At 42.1% G+C, this 23,450-nt stretch overlaps 1 protein-coding gene across 2 annotated transcripts in view; it reads right to left on the reverse strand.

Annotated features, from left to right (window-relative positions):
• iffo2b (intermediate filament family orphan 2b) overlaps positions 1-18,302 on the reverse strand; it is a 33,818-nt gene extending 15,516 nt beyond the window's left edge. For both annotated transcript variants that reach the window (XM_029247858.1, XM_029247857.1), the window contains exon 1: positions 17,255-18,302. In XM_029247858.1, coding sequence (XP_029103691.1) covers positions 17,255-17,784 — 530 coding nt within the window. In that variant the 5' untranslated portion in view covers positions 17,785-18,302. The remainder of the gene's footprint in view (positions 1-17,254) is intronic.
• Between the last annotated feature and the right edge of the window lie 5,148 nt (positions 18,303-23,450).

Genomic DNA, 23,450 nt, shown 5'->3' on the forward strand with positions numbered 1-23,450 from the left:
AGGCACACACACACAAACACTGGAATTCCTCCCTTGATCGCACCCTCTATGTTGGCCCAGCACCATATGAGCAACTGTGACTTAGCTGGAACACCACCTGCTGTGATGACGGCCTTCTGTTCAAGCTGACGTGGGGTAGAAAAACCAGGTTTCCTGATCACACAAATCCATTGTCAGTCTCAGCCTCTGTTTAGTCGTTTCCATCAGATCGTGTCTGTGTAATATGAATCACACAGAAAACATATGCCACAGTTGATAACACTCAAGATGCTGATAAGCCTTGGCATGTTTAGTTGTGCACCATTTGTCTGAACTTCCATCCATTATCCAAACACAGAAAGAGCCTTTCAACACACTATGGCTCATATTGCAATTCTTAAGTTGCATTCCAATATTTATCTAATTTTCTGTTGACATCAATGATGTTTCATCCACTGCTACCATCCATGAAGACCTGCAGAGATCCAGAACCATGAAAAAGCCAAACCAACAGCCTGACCAGGTCAAGTTTGCAGGGGGTCAGCTTACAGGGGTAAGGAATATTGGAACATAAGGCAATAGGAGCAGTGCTGCCTTACATGTCAAAATTCCTCTGGATCTCTGAGGTCTCTGTGGCAATTTTTATTATAGCCAATCATATCTTTTATTTTTTATTAGCATGACAGAGGACTTTCCAAAGCTTGATCAAAACAATGAAGACCGACTAGGTTACCAGACCTAGTTATTGTACCAGACCTTAACATCGTAAGTCAATGAATAACTGTATTTGTACCAGACTAAACTATAAACATTTCTTTATTAAAAAAAAAAAAAAAAAATTCTCCAAACTCCATACTGTCTCTTTCAGTTCTTAATTCTTCCTCTGGTGTTCTCTTTGCCAGTCTTTACATCTCGTTTCAGTTCTTTCTTCCCAACTTCCTGTTTTTGAGTATAAAAACTGACACCACCCTCCTCAGGTCCAGACTTCAAGACACCAGCAATATGTGGAAATCGGAAGTGAAAGTATTTGCCAAGGGCTCCAACCTAAAGAATGTCCCTTACCATCACCCTGTACAAACTTCATAAGACATCTGGATCATATGTGGCTAAGCCTTTCTCACACCCATCAGGTTACTGTATGTACAGTTTATACAGAAACATATGTATAGCATGGGCTTGACACGTCCTACTGACATCTTCACTCACGTACGTTTTCAAATACTGAAACATACAGTACGTTTACTCTACTGCACTGTACTGAAATGCCCAACAAAGCTAAAGTGACTGCAAATTAAACAGTTGTTTCAACAGAGATGTACTTCTCAAGAAATTACAATACCAGCCAGGATAAAGACATGGATAACTGACAGTTATTCTACATGCAATACGGTCATTCATCACACTGTGTTGTGTAAGAGAGTTTGTCCCGATAGGAGTAGCCTCTATTGAGTGAACAAAATAAAACCCTTATCCTCAGAAAAAATGATGGCCATCACATTTTGCAGGCGGTCGTCAACCTCAACCCGGTCTTGTTGCGCTAGACGCAAACTCTGCCAGCAGGGCTGCAAGAGTCTTCTTGCTCTACCAGTATGCTCTGAACAGAACACCAGGGAGAATTCCTTCTTTTCGGACATGCTGCAGCCTTTTTTTTAGAATAACGTGCCTTCCTACGATAGTGCAACATTCAGATGAAATGAGAACAGTGCCAGAAACAGCACGTTAACATTGTAAATGAACAACAAAGAAAAAACAGTGTCCGAGCTGGTGACTGGGCTTACTACTGCAGGAGGAGAAAATGAAAAGGACAAACCAACTGTGTGTCCTGCAGAGAGATATTGACTTACCATCACACGGATGGGTTTGTGTGATTTACCACAGCTACCCAGAATGGTACAGTATATGTAGAGTGATAATAACTGGTGGTCATGTGGAGGGGGCTACAGTACATAGAGACCACCCCCCCAGCAGGATGTGAGTAGATTGATTTGCTGAGTAGACAACATTTCAAGGTCATGCTTTGTGTGATTTCTCTTTCAGCCTCTCTCTCTGCTTGTCCTTCTCCGACATGTTCACTCCCCAACCCCAGTTCGTTCTCCACTACGCTTTCAATCCCTCACTATATAAGAAAAAAGACACACAAATTTAGGTGTGCATATGAAAATGAATGAAGATTAATAAAATAATAGTTGCTCTCTCTAAATGCAAAGAAGGTTATATACACACAAAATCTGAAACCGCTCATCCCAATGCAGGATCATGGGGAGCCAGAGCCTGGCCCAGCAACACAGGGCATAATGCTGGAGGGGGAGGGGATACACCCAGGACAGGACAGATGTTTCAGTTAGTCAGTGCCCCACAGGATGTGGCTTTCCAAACTTTCACAGCTCCTTGACTCACACCCTACTTCCAAGCAACTGACACACACTGAAAAAATTGCAGCTCCACGTCATCATTCTCATGCCTGATATGGTGCCCACCGCCCTCCCCCACTTCTGGTGAATAGCCTCCAATTCTGTTCCACATGCTACCCACTTAAATATAGCACCCTCATCCCAGACATGACCACACCTGGAAGTCCTGCAAACACCAGTACTGCTTGGCAACCAGTAGCACATGTTCCTGCCATTATATTATCAGGCAGTGATGAGTAACAGAGGAATGCTTACAGTTACAACAAGAATCAAGTACAAATTTTATGACATGACTCCACCTTAGCACATAAGTGATACTCTTTACATTTACATTTATTCATTTTTTCATTTTCATTTATACATTTATTCATACTCAACAGTATAAAGGAAGTTACTATGATGGGAAAGAGCAAGATTCTGCAGATTTGTTGCAAAAATACTTTAAACAAAGTGATTCCCAAACTGGAAGCCTTGCTCCAAGTCACTGTCATAGGAAGCATCAGCTTATAATCCTTCTAATGAGGAAAGTCATTTACACAGAAAATAGCAAACACATTCTGTGCTTTCCCCTCACAATTTGAGGGAATTTAATCGACAGGGTCAGGAGACAGCTGGAAGTGTCATGGTTAGTGCAGCTATCTTTGGATCCAAAGGTTGCAGGTTCACATCCCTATTCTGGTTGCAGTGCCCTTCAGCAAGGTACTTATCCTAAAGTGCGCCATTAAAATTACCCAGCTGTATAAATGGGTGAATAATTGTAAGCAGATTAACACTAAGTCACTTTGGAGAAAAGTGTGAGCTAAATGAAAAAACATGGGATAATACTTTATTAATCCCTGCAGGAAATTTCCCACACAGTGCAATAACACAATTGTACAGAAAGAGGCAGCAGTTTGTGTACTACTTTGCAACAAAAAGGGTAAATAACTAAGTTGAATACAAACCTAATGGAAAAGTATCAGTTAAATGAAAAAATAGAAACAAAATGATGACACATGAAATGAGGCACCCTAAGACACTTCAGAAACTACAGGAATAGAAGGCTAAGGGTGACAAATAGTTAAGCGATTCAACATTTCCTTGGTCTCTCCTCTGCTCTTGGCATGAACAGTAGGAGATGTGATCCCAGCAAGAAACAGCTGATTTGGTGTCATGACTCAGCACATTGCAAGGATGTTTGCCTGTAGCCACAAACACAGCAACTCAAATAGACCACTCTGAAGTAACTTAAAACCCAAATGCTCGACTACCACATTCATCATCCACAGCGAACTGTGACGTGAAAGGGACAAGCAGCTGGGACAGCAGATCACACTACCGAATGGTCTTGAGGAAAGCCGGCTGATCACTGACTTGGTCACACACACTATGAGAAAGCAGTCCTTATATATTGACAGACGATGCCTAAAAACACTGGCAAGTAAGACGTAGCAAACAGGGAGCTGAATAATGAGCGTCAACACAGGTCTCTGTTGCAATCCTTTAAAGGATCCCAGAAGGGTGTGTAGCTGAACATGAAGGATGGAGAATGTGAAGGTTTATGTTCATCTTGTATTAGGATGAAACTTGGAAATGATTACATCAAGATCTGAATCAAAAATTGTAAATACAGTAAATACCATTTTACCTCACCATTTTGGTTTGTGTACAGGAAGAGAAACGAATAAGGAACGTTTTTATACTATTATTCTTATAAATATAGAGTATGTCTATGTTTTGTCTGCTGAACACTTTTCCAGGTGCAGGTCCTGAAATGAATAGAAATTTTCAATCCCACACCAAACCGAACTTCACCCTAGTACAACACAGAAAACTTTCTCTGTGATTCCTATGTAAAAAAGAATGGGTCATAGACCAGGCTAGGGAATAGAGCCTGAGCAGCAACACTGACAGTCACATTTTCTTAAACCACATCATATTCATCTCTGCACATGTAACCAATTACATAGATTTTACTGTACTTAATACATGTACGGAATTATAGCCAGCATGACTGAATCAGAGTGAGCCCAGGGAAAGGAAGTACACCTGGACACATAGGCAAAGTGATAGCCTTGTGTAGACAGCTGAAATGGCTGAGTCGCATCCGAATACATTGCCATTCATACCACACCCTTGCCTACCAACTCATCCTCCCCCAACAAGCCCACTTCTAACAAAACTGAAGTTATGTTGATGCCATTAAAACCAGGAAAAAGCATTATGTCAACATTCAGCTGCCAACAAGCGATTACCCGCCAATTGCCCCAAAGTGAAATGCGGTTAGCTTACTAATCTCTTACAAAGGAAACACCTAAGGAGTACATAGCTTTCACATTTGCTTTATCTCAGTCAGACAAGAGGAGGCAAGCACACATGGGTGTTTACGCCAAGCATTGCATGACACATATGGTGAAAGAACACATAATTGTTTCTACGAAACAGCGACAGATTGGCTCCTCTCTGCTGGAACTTGCAGCACTGGCAACAGCTGAAATTGACTTTGAGAGGATGGTACCACGAAGACAAATCCACAGCCTGCTCTTCATTGCTGTAGAGCACAAGAGCTCCACATCTCAGTGACCCCGCAATTCATTCAGTGCTATTAGGATCAATAACTTGCAATGGGAAGAATTCCTAAGAAGAGCACTGTGAACCATAATGACAAAGAACCACAAGACTTTCTCCTGTGTTCTGTCGACTATATTTGGTAATCACTGTTGACAGTCACTGTGATGGGAATCTCTGCGAGTCTTGTTAAACTGGGTGGTCTAACAGCGAATGCTACCAACAAAGCACACTTTGCTACAGCTTTTGACTAAGCTGTGACAGAAGCCTCATCTTCAACTTGCGTAAAAAAAAAAAACTAAAATTTTGAAGCATGATGGCATGGGACAATTAAAAACAGTTCTAAGCATTTCACTTTTGATCTGCAAAGGAAAATCTTAATGTCTTGGGGTACTGGAATGCGAGGTCTGCATAGCCAAACCCATCCCCTCTACTGAGCATGTACCGTTCCTATTTGGGTTTCTCAACAGACCTCAGCATGGACAGTTGTCTCCTCGCAGGTGTTCAGGCATTAAGACATGAGTACAGCCACAATGTTAAGGAGGCAGGAGAGAACAACCACTTCACCATGGAACTACAGGTTGGTATTGTTCTCCTTGGTTATGCGGAATGCCCTGGGGGTGCGGTTCCTGAGCTAGTCACAACAGTTACTATTAGCAAGGTGGATATTATGTAATGTCTTATGTCTGACACCCAGTAACCAGCCTCAAAACCCACAGGCCCAGACCTGGACCAGGTGGAGTCCGGGGGATGACGGGCAGCACACCTTCAGCACACTGTCAATGAGAACACCGCCTCGTCAAAGTGCCAATCTCCTCAAAAAGTGTCAAGTTTAAACAATGGTTGAGACAAACACCAGGAATTCCAATTACTCAAGACTTTCCATTATTATTAATGAAACACATTTTTTTTTTTTTTTTAAAGCAAAGGAATTTTAATAAGTTAACTCAAGAGGAATGTGATAACAGCAGGGAGGGTAATTCCTGCTACACTAGAACCTTATTTAGCAAAGTTAAATTTATGGAGTATTAGCCTTTCCTCCTGTTAAAGCTTTTGGAGGTGGCCAACAAACAAGTAAAATCACGCAAATTGCCCATGACGGAATCTGAAACTCTGGATGTCTCACTGATAAAACAGAAGGCTACCTGCATGCCAGATATCTCACCTCAACTGGGTAAGGCAAACCAAAATGGACTGTAGTTGTGTGATTAATGCTAGGAGACTGGAGACCATGTGTCCTGCCTGTGACGGTGACATCATAGTGTGAGCACTGCTTTAAGAAAGAATTCAAATAAAATCATTGGGCCATGGCTTAGCAGAGTGGTATCCTTGACTAGAAACTAGAAGCCCTTCCCTTGCACAGAATGACTGAACATGTGGTTAATGCAAAACACTGAATCAATAGTGCCATTTTCCAATAGCGAATGAAGAGACCATCAGCTTCCTTCATTAGTGCACGTGCAAAGCTTGAATCGGTCACATTCCCCAGGTTAGATGGCCATTAACAAGAAAGCGGTTAGACAGTAAATGCAGTTATTCGGTTTCATTTGTAGCTTGCCTCCAGCCATGGCACCATGGATTTGTATGCATCCACATCCACTGCAGCCCACGAATGTGAACTCCTCATGTAGCAGCCTCAATCAATGAGGACAGGCAAGAGTGGTCAATGCCATCTAGGAATGCTCCACTGAATACCTTGCATACAGAGTCATCGACAATTGAACACCTCTGAACCATCATGTCAGGTCTGCTCAGCTCCTGAGGAAACTGAAAGCCAACTAAATTTATCAGAAAGAATATTTATCTTTTTTGGGACTCTAAACCACTCATAGGGGGTGAATGTGTGAGAGAAAGAGTATGTCTTGCTACCCTGTTGTACGCTGGCATTCCGACTAAGATTTACCGTTTAGCCCCATGCTCTCTGATTCTGGGGTAGGCTCTGGACCACCATGACCCTGATGTGGACAAGGGGTAAACGAGAGTTTGTATTTATCCTTATCTTATAGCAAGGGACCACTAGAACATGACTGTTTTTTCAGCCAAGACTGAATTCAGCTGTATGATTGAGGAGAAAAACAGTCGCTGAAATACATTTGTCACTGTCAAGGGAAAACTGCACTGCAGTGCAACTGAACCAAGCTCGAAACTGGATGGTTTGCCATTGGTAGCGAACCAGATACAGCGTAGCCCTACAGACGAAGAAACAGCAGTCACCCATCACAGGAAAACAGGATAGCAGACTTTGAAAAACAGGCCCCAGGACCTGTAAACAAATTAAATTGTTGTCTAGGTCCAAATCCATTGAATGGCAAATCACAAACACCTAGTTTTTAAAATCTCTTTCAAACAATAGAAAAAACTGTGATAACGGATTAGTTCAAGTTCAAATTTTATTTGTCACACACAACCATACTTATTACGATGTGCAGTGAAATGCTTTTCCGACTGTCCGTAGTACAGATAAATGAGGCAATACAAATAAAGTAAAAATTAGGAGCACACACACACACACACACACACACACACACACACACACACACACACACACACATTTTCAGAACCGCTCATCCCATACGGGGTCACGGGGGAACCGGAGCCTACCCGGTAACACAGGGCGTAAGGCCAGAGGGGCAGGGGACACACCCAGGACGGGACGCCAGTCCGTCGCAAGGCACCCCAAGCGGGACTCGAACCCCAGACCCACCGGAGAGCAGGACTGCGGTCCAACCCACTGCGCCACCGCACCCCCAAAATTAGGAGCATACTACAGAAATATATAATGATGAAAATAGGATAGAATAAATAATAAAATAAATAAGTAAGATAAAAATATGTGGAGTCCAATATTAAAAGTTAAATAAAAAGTACAATGTGTGCAGAGAAAAAAAAAACAAAAAAAAAAATCTGAGTGTGTTAAACTACAAACAGTGAGCAAGTAGATTAAATAAGTGGTTTACCATAAATTGTCATCCAGAACTTATTTTATACAGAGAGAATCCCACAAAACTCTGGCAAGACAACAAATGACATTAAGTGTGTGGAATAAGGGCGTGTATTTTACAGCATTTCTGAAAATTAAAGAAAAGGCTAACTACTATGGTCATAGCGAAAGGTAGCGGGCAATTCTTGTCTTTTTCACTGAATTGTTTGGATGAACAAATATAACGAGGTCTTCCTGTGTGCGGATTCCCACAGCTCAGTTACCTGTTTATTGTTATTCACTCAACACACAGCTTTCAAGCTCAAAAGCTGTTCATATTTATTCGCTGTTTCGTCGTGTTTCTTCTCTCCTCGTGGGACAGCGTGAGCTGTTCAGCTCCAATTAGGCTGTTCCCGTTCAGGAACCAGCAACGAGGTGGAAGCTTCCGAAGGTGTCTCCTAAGCATTCTGTTCCATTGATCCCCACTGCAACGGAGCTAAATTCGGCTGTGTCTCAATTATTCATGCATGGACCCCGTGCTGCGGGTCCTCTGCACGCTACTGGAAAGGAGGCTTCTGCACGGCATGGTTGTCTGGGGTGGGTTGGGTGTCTTCTGACGCTCAACAGAAGGCAGAAGGTCAGCGACAAGGCGAAGCAGAATAACAGCCAGCCACACCCCTGTCTGTGCTGCAGTGCTTCATGAAAAGAGAACGTGATCAGGGGTCTCCCCAGCCCCACACACCCACTCTAACCCCGAGAACAGCAGCAGGAGACAAAGGCAGGAGACTAAACTAAGCAAACAGGGGCACTAAAACAGTTATTCTACCTCGAATATGCTTTTTGTGATTTAATGTTTCATAGTGGATAGTTTATTTTAACAAACTAAGTTCTTTGCACTACTGCAACTACATAATGCACTGGCTGTTGTTTTGAAACCTATACTAAACACTTATGGTTCATTCAGACCAAGGTCTTCCCTGGTTTTAAATTAATTATTTAATGCCTTTCACTTCCTTAGATCAGCACAGATTCAGTTCCTATCTCAAGTTTATACTCAATAACTGACATACTTGCTAATTTACTGTTCACTGGAATTATCCATACAGGGGGAAAAAGTGTATTAATAAACATCTCAATTTATCTGCTTGCATCTGATGAAAAGATCGTTTTTTTTGATGTTAAGAAGTGACAGAACAGCTCATTCCATTTCCAAAGAAAGGTCACTGCAATATGGACGGTCATTTGTGCATATGTGCAATATTGAGAACACTTGAAATGCTGTGGCTGAAGAAATAAGGGTGTGTGCAAGCTGACCACCCCTTACTGCAGCATGTTTCATTACTCCTAGGAGGCTTAGGATATTCCAGCGAAAAACACCCAGCGCACTGCTCTGAGGAACTGGTGCCTGGCACAAGGAAGTGGGAAGGATTAAATAATGAATTTTGAGCGACAGTATGTGGCCAAACTAAGTGGCAGAGCACGCAATGATGCACCTGCCCCGCTTCCGAGTTTCATTTTCACAACAGAAACGTTCTGTATGAGAGACCTTGTCTCTGTACCATCAGGAGGATTTAGCAAAGCCTCAGCTAAAATTTACACCTGTGACAGCAAAAGAAATATTAACAATAAATCTACAGGCAGTTCCTACCGATGCTGTTGTAAAACAATGGAGTCACATTTTGGGAAAACCACATGGCTATTGAAAATACTTATCCTGAGCTGGAACTGACCTATATGGCAGACAGGCAGCATTGTTACACACATCACAGTAAATCACTTGGCTTTTTAGAGCATCACTCTCCATTTGCCACCAACACACTCATTCTTGTGTTTATATGGATTCTGAGCTTGTACAGTGGACCTATTTTTTCAGATTTCAGTTCAAGATTTACATCTGGAAGAACACAAAATCTCCATGCTTCATGAACACAAGATATCTGTGTAAAAACGGATCCCTTTCCACTGAGGTGAATCTTATTTGTACCATGATATAAACCAAGCAGATCATGTGAACTGGGTGCATACACTAAAGTCATAAACTGTCATTTCATCATGAATGTCATCATGGCATCGTTGTTCTCGTACCCAGAAAAAATAAAATAGAAAAGAATAAATCCCACCAATTCCTTACTGAATTAGTCTATTACCCATTCCATACCAAAACTAAATAAGGCTGTTTTATATAATTTACACAAGTTGTTTTATACTATCACTCTGCACTAAAATTAAGTCTATTCAGTGTTATTACATTTTTAAATTGGTTCCTAATCTACAGAGAGCGAGAAAAACAAAGGGCAAGGATGCCCACCAACATTCTGCTTTAAGAAGCTGCTGCCAAACAAACTGCTTTTCCACATGATCTGGCAACCCAGCAGGAAACTGACAAATAGCTGACGTATAGGCAGCACCAAATCCTTCATATCTGCACTGCACTTACTCTGTGATGGCCTTGGCCTCTACAACATGGGGTGTTGCCTTTGGCTTTTTTTTTTTCAAAACTTACGCTTGTAAATATCGTCTCTCAGCAACTCTGGTTAATCTTTTTGTGCGTCTTATCTATCCATCTGTTATCAATAACTACTTGTCGAATGCAGCGTCACAGCGGTCTGGACCACATCTCTTGCATGTTTCAGCGCTAGATATTTATCATTACTTTAGCGGCACAAGTAAAAGCCTGGTATACAGTTGCAACAAATAGCTGTATTCACAGTTTTGTTCAACAAGGTATTTCTAGGTATGGGTGAAAGGGTAGTGCAGTCACTGTTCACTAAAGCAGGACACAGAATAAGTAATGAGTAAGGAATGAGTCACAAGAGCAATGAAAAAAAGCCATACCCACACTTGCATCAATATAAAGTAATTAAAATACTTAAGTAACCCTGGGTCATCCTTAAATGAAGAGGTGGTTAGGGCTCTGGGCCCCTACCCTGAAAGTTGTAGTTTTGAATCCCAAGTTAATCAGGAAAAGAATTTTTCTAAAATTAAATCCTATCACATGTATAATACCAGAGAGTCAGTGAGGGGGTTGTAACTTTTAATTCCACACTATAACAGCAGTCCCATACTCAGATTTTCTGTAATACAAGTTTAAAAGGCACAAGACCTCCAAGTAATACCCAAGTGGCTGGAAAAGAGAAATTGTGATTTACCACCAGTTAATTTCATTTAGAAACATTGTGAATAATTATTAAATTCCCCTGAGATTAAAAACAAAATTTCAGAAAGTCAATGACAAAAAGCACAGTGAATGTCTATATTTTTGCACTTTTCTAAATACTAACAAATCGGCACAGTGTTCATGTCACTTACCACCCACTAGCCTCCACACAAACACACTAGCGCGATTAAACAGACACGAAAAAAGCATTACAATGGAAAAGGGAAGTGTGTATGGTAGTAAAGAAGAACGCATTGCAGGAAGAGGAGCAAGAAAAGACAAGTTCAGGATGGCGTAAAGAGCAGACAGAAGGGCAACGGACAGCTTGCCACAGCCTGTATCTCATGCCACAGGGGGCTCCGCTCTCCCATGTGTAGCTATACAGGTGAATGGTGCATGCCATTGACGCCATAAGAACACCTCTACTCTGGACACATCAGTACCACATTTATGATGTAACACCCTTGTTAATTAAGCGACAGTAGACATGGAGAGAGATAAGAAATAATCAAAAGAATAAAGAATGCTGAAGGTCTGATGTCAGGAACTGGAATTATTCATAGGGAACAGGGAGCTAGGAGTAGAGAGAATGATAGAACAAACACAGATGGGAATGGTGGAAACAGAGGGACTGTTACATCAGGCCAAATGGTCACGACCTGGTTCACTTCACCCAAAGAACACTGCCACATCAGGATGTAGGTCAGTGCACAGCACCTGATGATGATGCCTTTTTCTTTGTATGGACATAACGTCCAAAACTGCAAACAGAGCAGCTTAACTGAGGACACCAAAATAGTTATTTTCTTGAAATAATGTTTTTGAACTAGAATATAGTCGAGTGCAGTAACATAACCAAGAATGCACTATATTATGGTAAGACACCAAGACCCCATCAAGACAAGCTTTATTGCACTGGAGTGCAAAGGGAAGTTGTGCAATATTAGGATGGTTTAGATGTTCTATGTCAAGCCCTAAATTAAACAATCTTCTTAATGCCAACTGTTCAGACTATGCTACGTTTGTGATAATGGCTCATAATGACCAGCTGTTCCAATATCAGACCCACTGGTCCTTTTTACACAACAGCCCATCTTTTCCAGTCCAATCACATCACATGGTTTCAGCTCCTTCAAGGGCACTCAATTATCTCTTCAATCTAATCAGTCTCAGCTTCATTCTACCACATGTAGAAAGAGAGAGATTCAATACACTTTGCAAAGTAAAATGGAAAAGCTGCTCTAGTAATCCCCCAAGTTTCATCTGTGGAATTCCTGGTCCCTAATCATGCATGAGGACACCTTTTCAAAGACCATGTCCATGCCATCTATCCCTGCTTCCTGAATTATATGTGGAGTTTTCACTATCCTGCAAAGCAAAAATATGTGCATATAATTATTATATACCCATGCCTGACTGATCTTTTTTCTTACATATCAAAATACTTGATCAAATTACTATAATCAATAAAATACCCCACCATGTGAACTGTTTGTACTATCCATTGAATTTGTTATAGCTGCTGTGCTCAGGATTCCCCACAAAAGTTACCATAGAATTTTTACTGAATATTATCCCCATTTTTCCCGGCCAAATTCATCATTGAGTTTGACTGATCTTTTTGGACACGCTTTTGTTTGTTATACCACTTGAGGGTCTGCAGTGAATTTTTTATGAATAAGCTCCTTTTCCCCTTTAGTAGCTAGAGATTTGTTTCTCTTCCATAGTTTTTAAGTTTATAGCCAAATCAAAACATTACAACACTAGTCAGCCAGTTACTAATTGTTCTAGAGTCACAAATTAATGATAAAACTAGTTTATTTTAATGAAAAAGTTTTTTTCCCAAATGCATTTAATGAGCACAAAACAAGACTATGGAATTAGCTTGTGTTTTTAGTTGCATACATGAAAATCTAGCCCCACTTTTCCTTCTCAAAAGGAATTTCATTTAGTCAGGGCTTTAAGAGAACACGGTAGGATGTAGTAAACAAATGATGAGGTCTCCAGTTTACTCATCACAAAGTAAGCCACTGAATGCAGGGGCAGATAAAGGCTCCTTGTGCCTTGATAAAGGAAATGGTCACCAGACTTTGGGAGACATTTCTTCAGGGTGGCTCATGAGGAAGTGGTGAAGCACGACAAGGCCAGTGGCTGCACATGGCAGCCACATGGGCTCTGATGCAGCTTTGCGGAACACTTGCGATGAAACACATCTATGAGTGGAAATGGTGTGCAGGGGACAGGGTGTTTTAATCCATTCTGTCTTTATGGGTAAGTTTTTTCTCCCACTATCCCCCGATACATAGCTGATGCCTCCAATGCATTCAAAAACTAACCATAAGCACAAAGGGAGGCACCAACTTGGCACTCATTAAAGCAAAAATTACAGGCAGACAAATAAATATGAAAAAAAAACATAAGCTGCTAACTCAGTCTATTGCCATGTAGAATTATACCACATGGGATCCACAGTTTCACATCATAATGGTCACAGCTTTTACTGTAAGACTAGAAACCAGAGCCATCACTAGTGGGCCCCTCTCTGCGTAATATATCAAAATGTTTTGGGTACTACAGCCATTTGACAAGTCCTCTAAATTAAAACTGTCCACATTAATGCCAATAATGACCTCTTATTGCTTTTTTGGGGTTGTTTTTGGGCTTCAACAGGTCCTCATTTGGCTGTGAGCTACTACAGTTTCCCTGAATCGCCACTGGAGCTCCACTTACCGCAATATGGAGCAGAACAGATGTATGTAACATGTTTGATCCCCCTCCCCACCCCCTATAAAAAGCGATGGCCACTGCAGAGCCCCTTGAGGCACCAAGCCTGGGCGGTGCCGGCCAACAAGCAGGAGGTAAACGACTCTCAAATAAAGGATGTTTTATTCATAACCAGGCTTCCAGCAAAGCCCTGATTTAACACTATTTGCAGAAACACTAGATGGACGAGTCTACAGGCTAGGGAGGGCAGTGATCCAGTCTTGTCTACATTTTGTACTATTAAAAATAATTTCCTCAAAACAGCTGCTTTAACCTTTTAAATTCAAAACCTGGAACAGCAGAAATTCTACCCAGTCACAGTTACTGTTTCAGTGTTGCCATGGCTTAATTGTCAACGTGCAATAATGTCCCTTGTTCTGTTCCACTGGCTGCAAAGACAGAAATAATGGACACATCAAGCACAACTGAATCCTGCTGACGATACCCACTGAAACCTGAAGTTTACCTGAAACCCTGTGTTTCCCAAGTGCTCAGTCTTAAGACAAGAAATTTCTAACACCAAACACATATTATCCATTTTCATTTACATTTATTCAACGCTCTTCTCCAAAGCGACTTACAATGGATACTATGTAATGTTATGAGCCCACACACCTTATTCACCAAGGTGACTTACACTGCTAGATACACTACTTACAATGGGTCACTCATCCAATAGTAATATGTATTGTACTGTTAAAAATATTACTACCATGCCATTGCTTTTCTCCACAGAAACTCATAACCCTATCCATTTACACAGCTGAACACGTTCAATTGTTCAACTTAGATTACCTTTTATTTCAGGGTTTGGTAGCAGTATCGGCCTTCAGATATGAAGCAGTGATCTTGACATTACCTTTCGATATCTTCAACCACTGCACCATCTCCACCTGTAATTAAGGAGCTTAGCAGGTACTTCATCCAAAGCTACTTACACAGCTTACAATTTTACTCTCTAAAGCAGGTACCTGAACTGGCAAGATTTTGGTCACAAGTTAAGTTCCTTAACCGTCTGTTGTCCTATTTTATTATCCTGCATGGAATAAGACAGCTTTAGTAACTTAGAGCTGACACACTGAGATATGTCATAGTCATGTAAGAGTATACACTCACATTTACAATAACTCACACCCATACCCCTTGTCTCCATAGCAACTTCATGAGTTAAGCGACCAAAAACACAGATAAAGATCTGGGAATGAGAAAACTGTGACTGCATGTGAAAATGTTACTAAAAATAGTTGCGATATCTCAGCTCCCCGGAAAATATCTTTCTCACTGTGAGAGTTTCCTACTGGGGTGCACTGTGCAAAATATCACAATCAGACCATACAGACCTGCACTGCTTATGGTTACACCAACTATCATATGGATTTCAGGTTGAACAAAGAAATTAAGGCAAATAAATATAATGCCACATTACAACTGCAAATACAAATTTTCAAACAAATTTCACTAACTTAGATCTCTGCCTTTACTGCCTTAAAAAAATACAAACAGCTAAGGCTATAATTATAGTGTAACTTCACTGTTCCATTCATCTACCCCACTATTATTCTTAACCTTTATGTAGCTGACACATTTGTCCAAGGTGTCAATGTTAGATAACCAACTTTACAATTTCACACACACACATTTTCAGAACCGCTTGTCCCATACAGGGTCACGGGGAACCGGAGCCTACCCGGCAACACAGGGCGTAAGGGGAAGGGGACGCACCCAGGACGGGACGCCAGTCCGCCGCAAGGCACCCCAAGCAGGACTCGAACCCCAGACTCACCGGAGAGCAGGACTGTGGTCCAACCCACTGCGCCACCGCACCCCCTGCCAACTTTACAATGATTTACATATTTATACAGCAGGATATTTTACTACCTCAAGTCAGTAAAGGTACCCTGATAAGGGGTACAACAGCAACAGTGGGATTTGAACACACATCCTTCAGAGGAACATACCAGAACACTACCTGCTGTCCTTTGCACAGAATCCTACATGAGATGTATCATTCAAAAAGAAAACACTGTGCTTACCATTTTCTTTAATGTTGACTATATTGCCCAAGAAAGGGCCTCATTAGGGATGCTCAATCTCCAAAGCCAGTAAACCTACATGTAATAAACTGATGTCTCTTTCATGTCTCTAGGCCATGAAATTCTGGACAGAAACAACCATAACTGACACAGTAAAAACTAACTTCGGAAACCTTAACAGAAACGGTGTTTAATGACATCATAATGGGGAAAGAAATACAGGGTAACCAGATTCCCTCAAGGACCTGTATATATTATTATGCAATGTTTTATGATCATTGTGATCATCATGATGACTATTTCTTTGGATGAAATATGGCTTTTGACTTGCTATGAATCAACACATCATCCTCCTCCTATAACAGCTTCAATACCAATAGCAATAATAATAAAACAGACTCATTAATACGTCTGCAAAACATCTAACGCACCCAATATATGTATATTCTAAAATGTAAGACCGTATAAAATTAAAGTACCCTAAAAGAGCTCAAGTTAAACATTAAAGTAGTTATTTAAGAAGAAAGTGTGTGAGAAACCCAATACTGGTGATGACTGAGCAGTAGCAGGACCACATGCTTGAAAACCCCTCTGGAAATGTGCATGGAATATATTTAATAAAAAGCAATATATCACAAATACAAATAATAGAAAATAAATGACTTTTCAGGAATAAACCTTCCATTTATTATTGAAGTCCAGATTCACTGCACATATATTTGGTAAAAGCGGCAATTGCTGGTGCAGTTTGTCTGGTGTCTGCTTCTGTATCGCATCACAGTAGGAATACACAAAAATTCGCTCAGACTCTACTCTGAAATTCAGTCAAACTGCCTGACATTCTGTCAGACTCCCTGAAATTCAGTCAAAAACTCGCTGAAATTCAGTCAAAAACTTGTTGAGATTCAAAGACTCGCTGAAATTCTGTCAGACTCACTGAAATTCAGTCAGAAACTTGCTGGAATTCAAAGACTCGCTGGAATTCAGTCAAAAACTGGCTGAAATTCAGTTAAAGACTTGCTGAAATTCTGTCAGACTCACTGAAATTCAGTCAAAAAAAAATCGCTGGAATTCAGTCAAAAACTCACTGGAATTCAGTCAAAAACTCGCTAAAATTCAAAGACTCGCCGAAATTCAGTCAGAAACTTCCTGGAATTCAAAGACTCGCTGAAATTCTGTCAGACTCGCTGAAATTCTGTCAGACTCGCTTAAATTCTGTCAGACTCGCTTAAATTCTGTCAGACTCGCTTAAATTCTGTCAAAGACTCGCTGAAATTCTGTCAAAGACTCGCTGAAATTCTGTCAGACTCAATGAAATCCAGTCAAAAACTCGCTGAAATTCTGTCACGCACTGAAATTCAGTCAGACTCGCTGAAATTCTGCAAGAAACTCCCCTTCAGTGGAACTCGCTGAAACTCATTCAAACTCGCGCGCACACACTCACTTGCTGCGGTACTCGTCCCTCTCCCTCTTCACTTTAGCCAGCACGTTGTACAGCGCCCTGATCTCCGGCGTGATCGTGTCGATCTGGACCCCCACGCCGTCCGGGTGCACCCACGACACCCCCGGGCCCTGCAGCGTCTCCAGCCGCTCGCCGTGCCTCCTCACGTGTGTGAAGCTCCAGATGGTCCCCGGCAGTCTGGAGTGTCGGAACGGCCCGTGGAGCGGAGAATCGGGCGGAACGAGATCCGTCTGGACCGCTACATCGCGGCTGTAGTAGAGTCCCCGGTAGCGGGGCCGCTCCAGCGCCTGCCGCAGCTGGTTCTCCAGCAGCTTGTTCCGGCGCTCCAGCTCGTGCACTTTGGCGAGGAAGCAGCGGAAGCGCAGGTTGAGCGTCTTAAGGACATGGATGTTGGAGCCCAGGTCGTTCCGCAGCGCGCTCGTCACCGCACCCGAGCCGGAGGCTCCGCCGACCGGCACCGCGGCCACCCCGGGGGCTGTCGATGCCTCGGCGAACAGGATCGAGTTCATCATTTTCACCGCGTACAAAACAAGCAGAGCATAAACTAGAAAAGCCAGAGATGCGTTTCCTTTGGTCAATAATAAACGAATGAATAACTTGTCAGGTAACACCGCGCCCCCCACCGCAAAAGGCCGGTCCTCGACAGAACGTCCTACCACGAGGCTCGTGGAAACGAGGCTGACACTGCGGAGGGAAACGGCGCGAGTAGAACGGTCAAAATTACTTTTCTAACGGAAAACACCGGCGTCAGAGAGGGGGAACACCAGTCCGTATAAAATGTCGTATAAAAAAATAGAAAGCGACTGTCAGCTCATTGTGCCGCGTTCGAGGTTATGCTTATGGACGGTCTTGCGGCAGACTCGTGCTTCCTTCGTGAGGTGCTGCTGATGTTGTCACCTTCAGTCACATCCTCCCTCATCATCATCACCTCCTCCTCCTCCTCCTTCTTCTTCTTCTTCCCCCAGCTCTCCTCTTCTCCGCTCTGTCATTCGGTCCTCTGGCTCTGGCTTGTAGCGGTACCAGACCTAACCTAAGCCCCGCCCCTCTTTGTGGTCCGGGGGTGATGATACGAACTCTGATTGGTGGCTTTAGCAGCTGAAGGCGGAACTACGTTACAGGCCTTCCCGCACAACGACACGGGCTGCCTCTCTCTCGCGAGCTGTCAATCAGTCTCAATAAGAGCGCTTGGTTTTCTTTATGGACAATTTTTTTCACCAGTTTGCTCATTTCTGAGGGTTCAGGAACTACAGAATGATAATATAACCGTTGTGAGTTTCGTATGAAGGACATGCAATATTCTTTGCCAAATACCCAGTTATATTTCTGTCTTTTCTCCCAAGGGACTTATGAGTTATGTTAAAATTCATACAATTATTTTATCTGTGTATACAGCTGAGTACTTGTACTGCAGGGTAAGTGCCTTACACAAGATGATTGACTACAACTGGAGGTGGGATTCAAACCTGTGACCTTCAGATCAAAAGGCAGCACCCCTAACCACTGCACTACAAGTTGCCTTTGTGAGTTTTTAATTAAGTAATGCAAGGATTCCAGTGGACAGCTGTTGGAGGCCCAGATGTTCCTAGTATTAAGATACCAGTGTAGCTAGAGGTGACACCCCCTCCCAGTGCTCACACACACACACACACACACACACACACACACACACACACACACACACACATTGGCTGAAGCCACTTGTCCCAAACAGGGTTGTGGTGAGCTGGAGCCTAACCTGGCAGCACAGGGTACAGGGCTGGGGGGGGGGGGAGGTGACACACCCAGAGCAGGACACCAGTCCATCACAAGTCACCTCAAGCAGGACTCGAACCCCAGACCAAGCAGAGAGGAGGACCTGGGCAAAATCACTGCGCCCCCATGCCCCCTGTGTGCAAACCAGATTGTGCATAATAATTGATTAATGTTGCTGGTTGTTGCACCCATGGTTCAGTGTTAATTTGGTTAGTTCTCTTCCACAGCACGCAGGACCATAAGAAACATTATGCAGTATATGAGAAATTTATTTCCAAACTTTCTTCTTATGGTGCTGTTTGTGATTACTACCAGGGCTCAGTTTTCCAATAAAATCTCTGCTGCATTGCCAGTGCTGGCAGATGATCTATCACGCACACACAAACACATATTTACTAGAGCAATTACAAGTAGACAGGATATACAGTGTAAGTAGAGTGGATGTAACATTTATAATTTCGTAACATTTAAAATATAAAAATATTCAGCAAAATAGAGACATATCTCAGTATGATGCTGAATATTTTATATTTTGTAAGAAGTGCAGTGTATTTAAAACTAGACAGATTCCCCAACCTGGTTTTACACTGTATAATTATTCTGAAACACCTTAAAGGAAACATTCCGTATATTGTAACTCCCAGTCTGATACAGGACAGTCTCTGTCCCATTGCACTTATTTTGTCATTTTTGTTCAGAGAAAATGTTCCATTTCAGTAATTTTGTTCACTTGGCTGGGCAACACAGTTTATTTTAATACAATATTAGTATGCAGACCATTGGTAGGAAGGGGCATGGGGCATTCCAAGAGGATATATTTCACCAAAGACAGAAATACAGAGTGTCACTTCCATGACAGGAATTTGATCTGATCTCCCCTCTTCCTCCTACCTCTGTCCTCATAGAGCTCCTCTCCACACACACAGTTTACAGATATCAGTTCCATATTTTAAAAAGATACAGACCTACTGATTTTTTTCTCGACATATCACTATAGGTTTGATCAGACTACCTTTGAGCTCATTTTACTCCTTTCCACATTTTAAATTCAGGAAAACTGTTTTTAAAAAGTTGTGTACCAATGCTTTTCATACTAGCAGAGCAAAAAAAGCACATTCATAAAAACATGTGCTTAATTTAGCACTATATCTCAGACCTGTCTTATTTAGATATTATAGTTACATAGTTTCTAAATACACATAATGGCCTTTTATGGATCTGTTGGATGCCTGCAGTCTATTGGTTGCCAGCAGCGAGAGAGCAACTGTCCAGTATAATATTACATGCATCGCCCTGCTCCAGTCTTGTGGTATACAGAAAATATAGAGAAAAGTTCCTGGTTTATTTTAAAACCTTTTTTTTTTTCTTATTTCTTGAAATAACCATGTTTTCCTTTTAAATTTCTTACATTTGTAGATATTGTAATTTGATGAAATAATCATTGTAGTCAAGTATTTGAGCGAAAACCATAATTTTGGTGTAAGTATGTTACTTTTTCTGGTTCATGTGTGCCAGTTCTGTCATGTCATTTGAGTGCAAAGTGTATTGTAATATACACACACACACACACACACACATTTTCAGAACCGCTTGTCCCATACGGGGTCACGGGGAACCGGAGCCTAACCCGGCAACTCAGGGCGGAAGGCTGGAGGGGGAAGGGACACACCCAGGACGGGACGCCAGTCCGCCGCAAGGCACCCCAAGCGGGACTCGAACCGCAGACCCACCAGAGAGCAGGACTGCGGTCCAACCCACTGCGCCACCGCACCCCCTATTGTAATATACAAAGTACTGAAATGTGACATAAGAGCAATAGCACCCATTCCTTGCAAGTTTGTCAGTTGTGAGATATTATGGGTAAAAGGTAAATTCCTTAAATACACACACACTGAAACTGCTTGTCCCAAGCAGCACTGTGGCAAACTGGAACCTAATCCAGCAACACTGGGTGTAAGGCTGGAGGGGACACACCCAGGAGGGGACGCCAGTCCATCACAAGTGGGACTTGAACCCTAGACCTGCCAGAGAGCAGGACCTGGTCAAACCCACTGCACTACCATGCTCCCTACACTCCTTAAAGATTTATAGTTTAATCAAATATGATGTGAACACAGGCACAGTAGGAGTGAAAGATCATATTTAGCACAGGAAGACATTCACTTCTAGAAGTCTCTATGGCCTGTCAGGAGGCTGTGTGGTTATGACCAATCGAACACATTTAATTTCATCTCTCTGTAATACTATATAGCCAGTCACAGCGTAGAGTGTGTCAGGCATCCTGAGCCAAAACTGTATTATCCTCAAAATGTTTCCAACGTTAAACAAATGCCTGATTTTTTCTTTTATGTGCCATTTTTTCAAGTCTGAATCAATCATGGCGATGGATTGTGTTTGCTGGCAAAAATAACTGAGTGCACATATTTTGTGTTTCACAGAGGATAAATGGGCTGACCAACAACCCCATTTCATTCAAAACTGATTCAGTAGTTATCACACACACACATTCACACACAAATATATTGGAGACCGCATGTGTGCAGTCAATAAAAATATTTTTTTTTTACAGTAACATTAGCAATACCTGTGACCTGGTATTTCTGTTAAGGTGGTTGTCCAGCTTTCAGTATATATATCTTACACTTTAATTTGTATCCAGAAATGCATGAATCCTGTACAAGAAAAGTCAATAAAATGCTGGATCAGACATGTATTCACAACTCAATTAGTCACTAAAGTTTCTTCATTAGTCACATTTAGACCAATTTAAATATCGCAGCGAATGACATATTACATTCAGCTTTAGCTCACAGTTTACTACTTTAATAAACTGCAAGGGTGAGTAAAAACGTATCCACAATGTTAAGAAATTCTGGTCAAAAGCAAGTTATTGCAGATACCTTTGATATTGTATGTTACTCTAAAGATTTCTTTAATGAACAAAATGTTTAGAACGGAGGGCACTCATTACCAGCCCAGAGAGGGAGCGGAGCGGTACAACCTGAGCGCACCCTGTTTCACTCCAAATGTTTCCTCCGGGAAACTATTCGTAATTGGCTGTCCAGTTGCTCACCTCCAAAAAAACATATAATCCAAATGAAACAAAATACTTCACCTTCCCACTGCATCTGTTGTATCACAGGCCTGAAATTTCCCCAGAGGGTTTATAAAGGGCATAAATAAATGATCAGAGAAGCCTTGGCTATGGTGAATGTATAGCCTCTCACATCCATGCTCAGGTCTCTTTACAGGGAGTGCAAAAAATACTCTGTGCTCAGCAATTTCCAAAAGGCGAGATGCAGACTGCCAGTGATCCTGAGAGTCCCAGTGGATAAAGCCATTGGATTAACCTCTGTAGGCCACAGCAGCTCTGTTGTCATGCCTAAGCCTCTCGTGTCAATGCAAAAGCCAAAGGTAGAAGCTTCACCCTTTGGTACAGAATACATCTAACAGCCTTGCGAACCCTGGGTGTGCAAAGCTTGTAAAGTCAGTAGCAGTGAATGACCACAGAAACTAGGAGGCAGGGGGCAAATAGATTGATGGGAGCCAGCTGTTTTAAAAATATATGACGTAATCATTGTGGAGCACCTTCTACGAGTTACATTCCCCTTTATAAAAGTAAATAATCTGTATCTAAGCAGTCGCTCTTTGAGGGTTACTTGGTTCGAAGCTGCACCTGTATTATCATGGTCACCCATCCGTAAACTGGAAGACCACTTAACTGCAAATGTAAACGTGAAGCTTCATTTAAAGGTTAACTTGTTAAAGAATACAGGTGTATCGGTTATTGTTTTTGCCATCGTTCAAAGCCAGTCTTAGTTTTATTGGAGGTGCATGCTGTTTTATTTCAGTTGGATTATCTATTCAAACATAGTGTGTAATATTAAACTAGTAAAGACCACAAAATAGTGCAAAACATTGAAAGTGCTCTCACTCACTCACTCACTGTCGTTAACTACTTAGCCAAAGCAGGGTCATGGTGGTCTGCAGCCTATTCCTGAACTACAGCACACAAGGCAAAGTAGGGTTCACCCTGGATGACGCGTCAGTTGACCACAAGATAGCGACTGTAATGATATGAATTCCAAAACTGCCGAACTAATGGTCCCAGCTTGGTTTTGACTGCTGGTAAATTTCAGTTATTGGGATGCATTTTAGCTTAAGACTGTTTGTCCACACGCGCAGTGGGTTGGACCACAGTCCTGCTCTCCAGTGGGTCTGGGGTTCGAGTCCCGCTTGGGGTGCCTTGTGGCGGACTGGCGTCCCGTCCTGGGTGTGTCCCCTCCCCCTCTGGCCTTACGCCCTGTGTTGCTGGGTAGGCTCCGGTCCCCTGTGACCCCGTATGGGACAAGCGGTTCTGAAAGTGTGTGTGTGTGTGTGTTTGTCCACACGCAAAATTTGACGCTGGATTAGGTTCTTTCGTTTT

This window comes from Scleropages formosus, chromosome 22 (assembly GCF_900964775.1).
Source record: "Scleropages formosus chromosome 22, fSclFor1.1, whole genome shotgun sequence".
NCBI lineage: Eukaryota > Metazoa > Chordata > Actinopteri > Osteoglossiformes > Osteoglossidae > Scleropages > Scleropages formosus.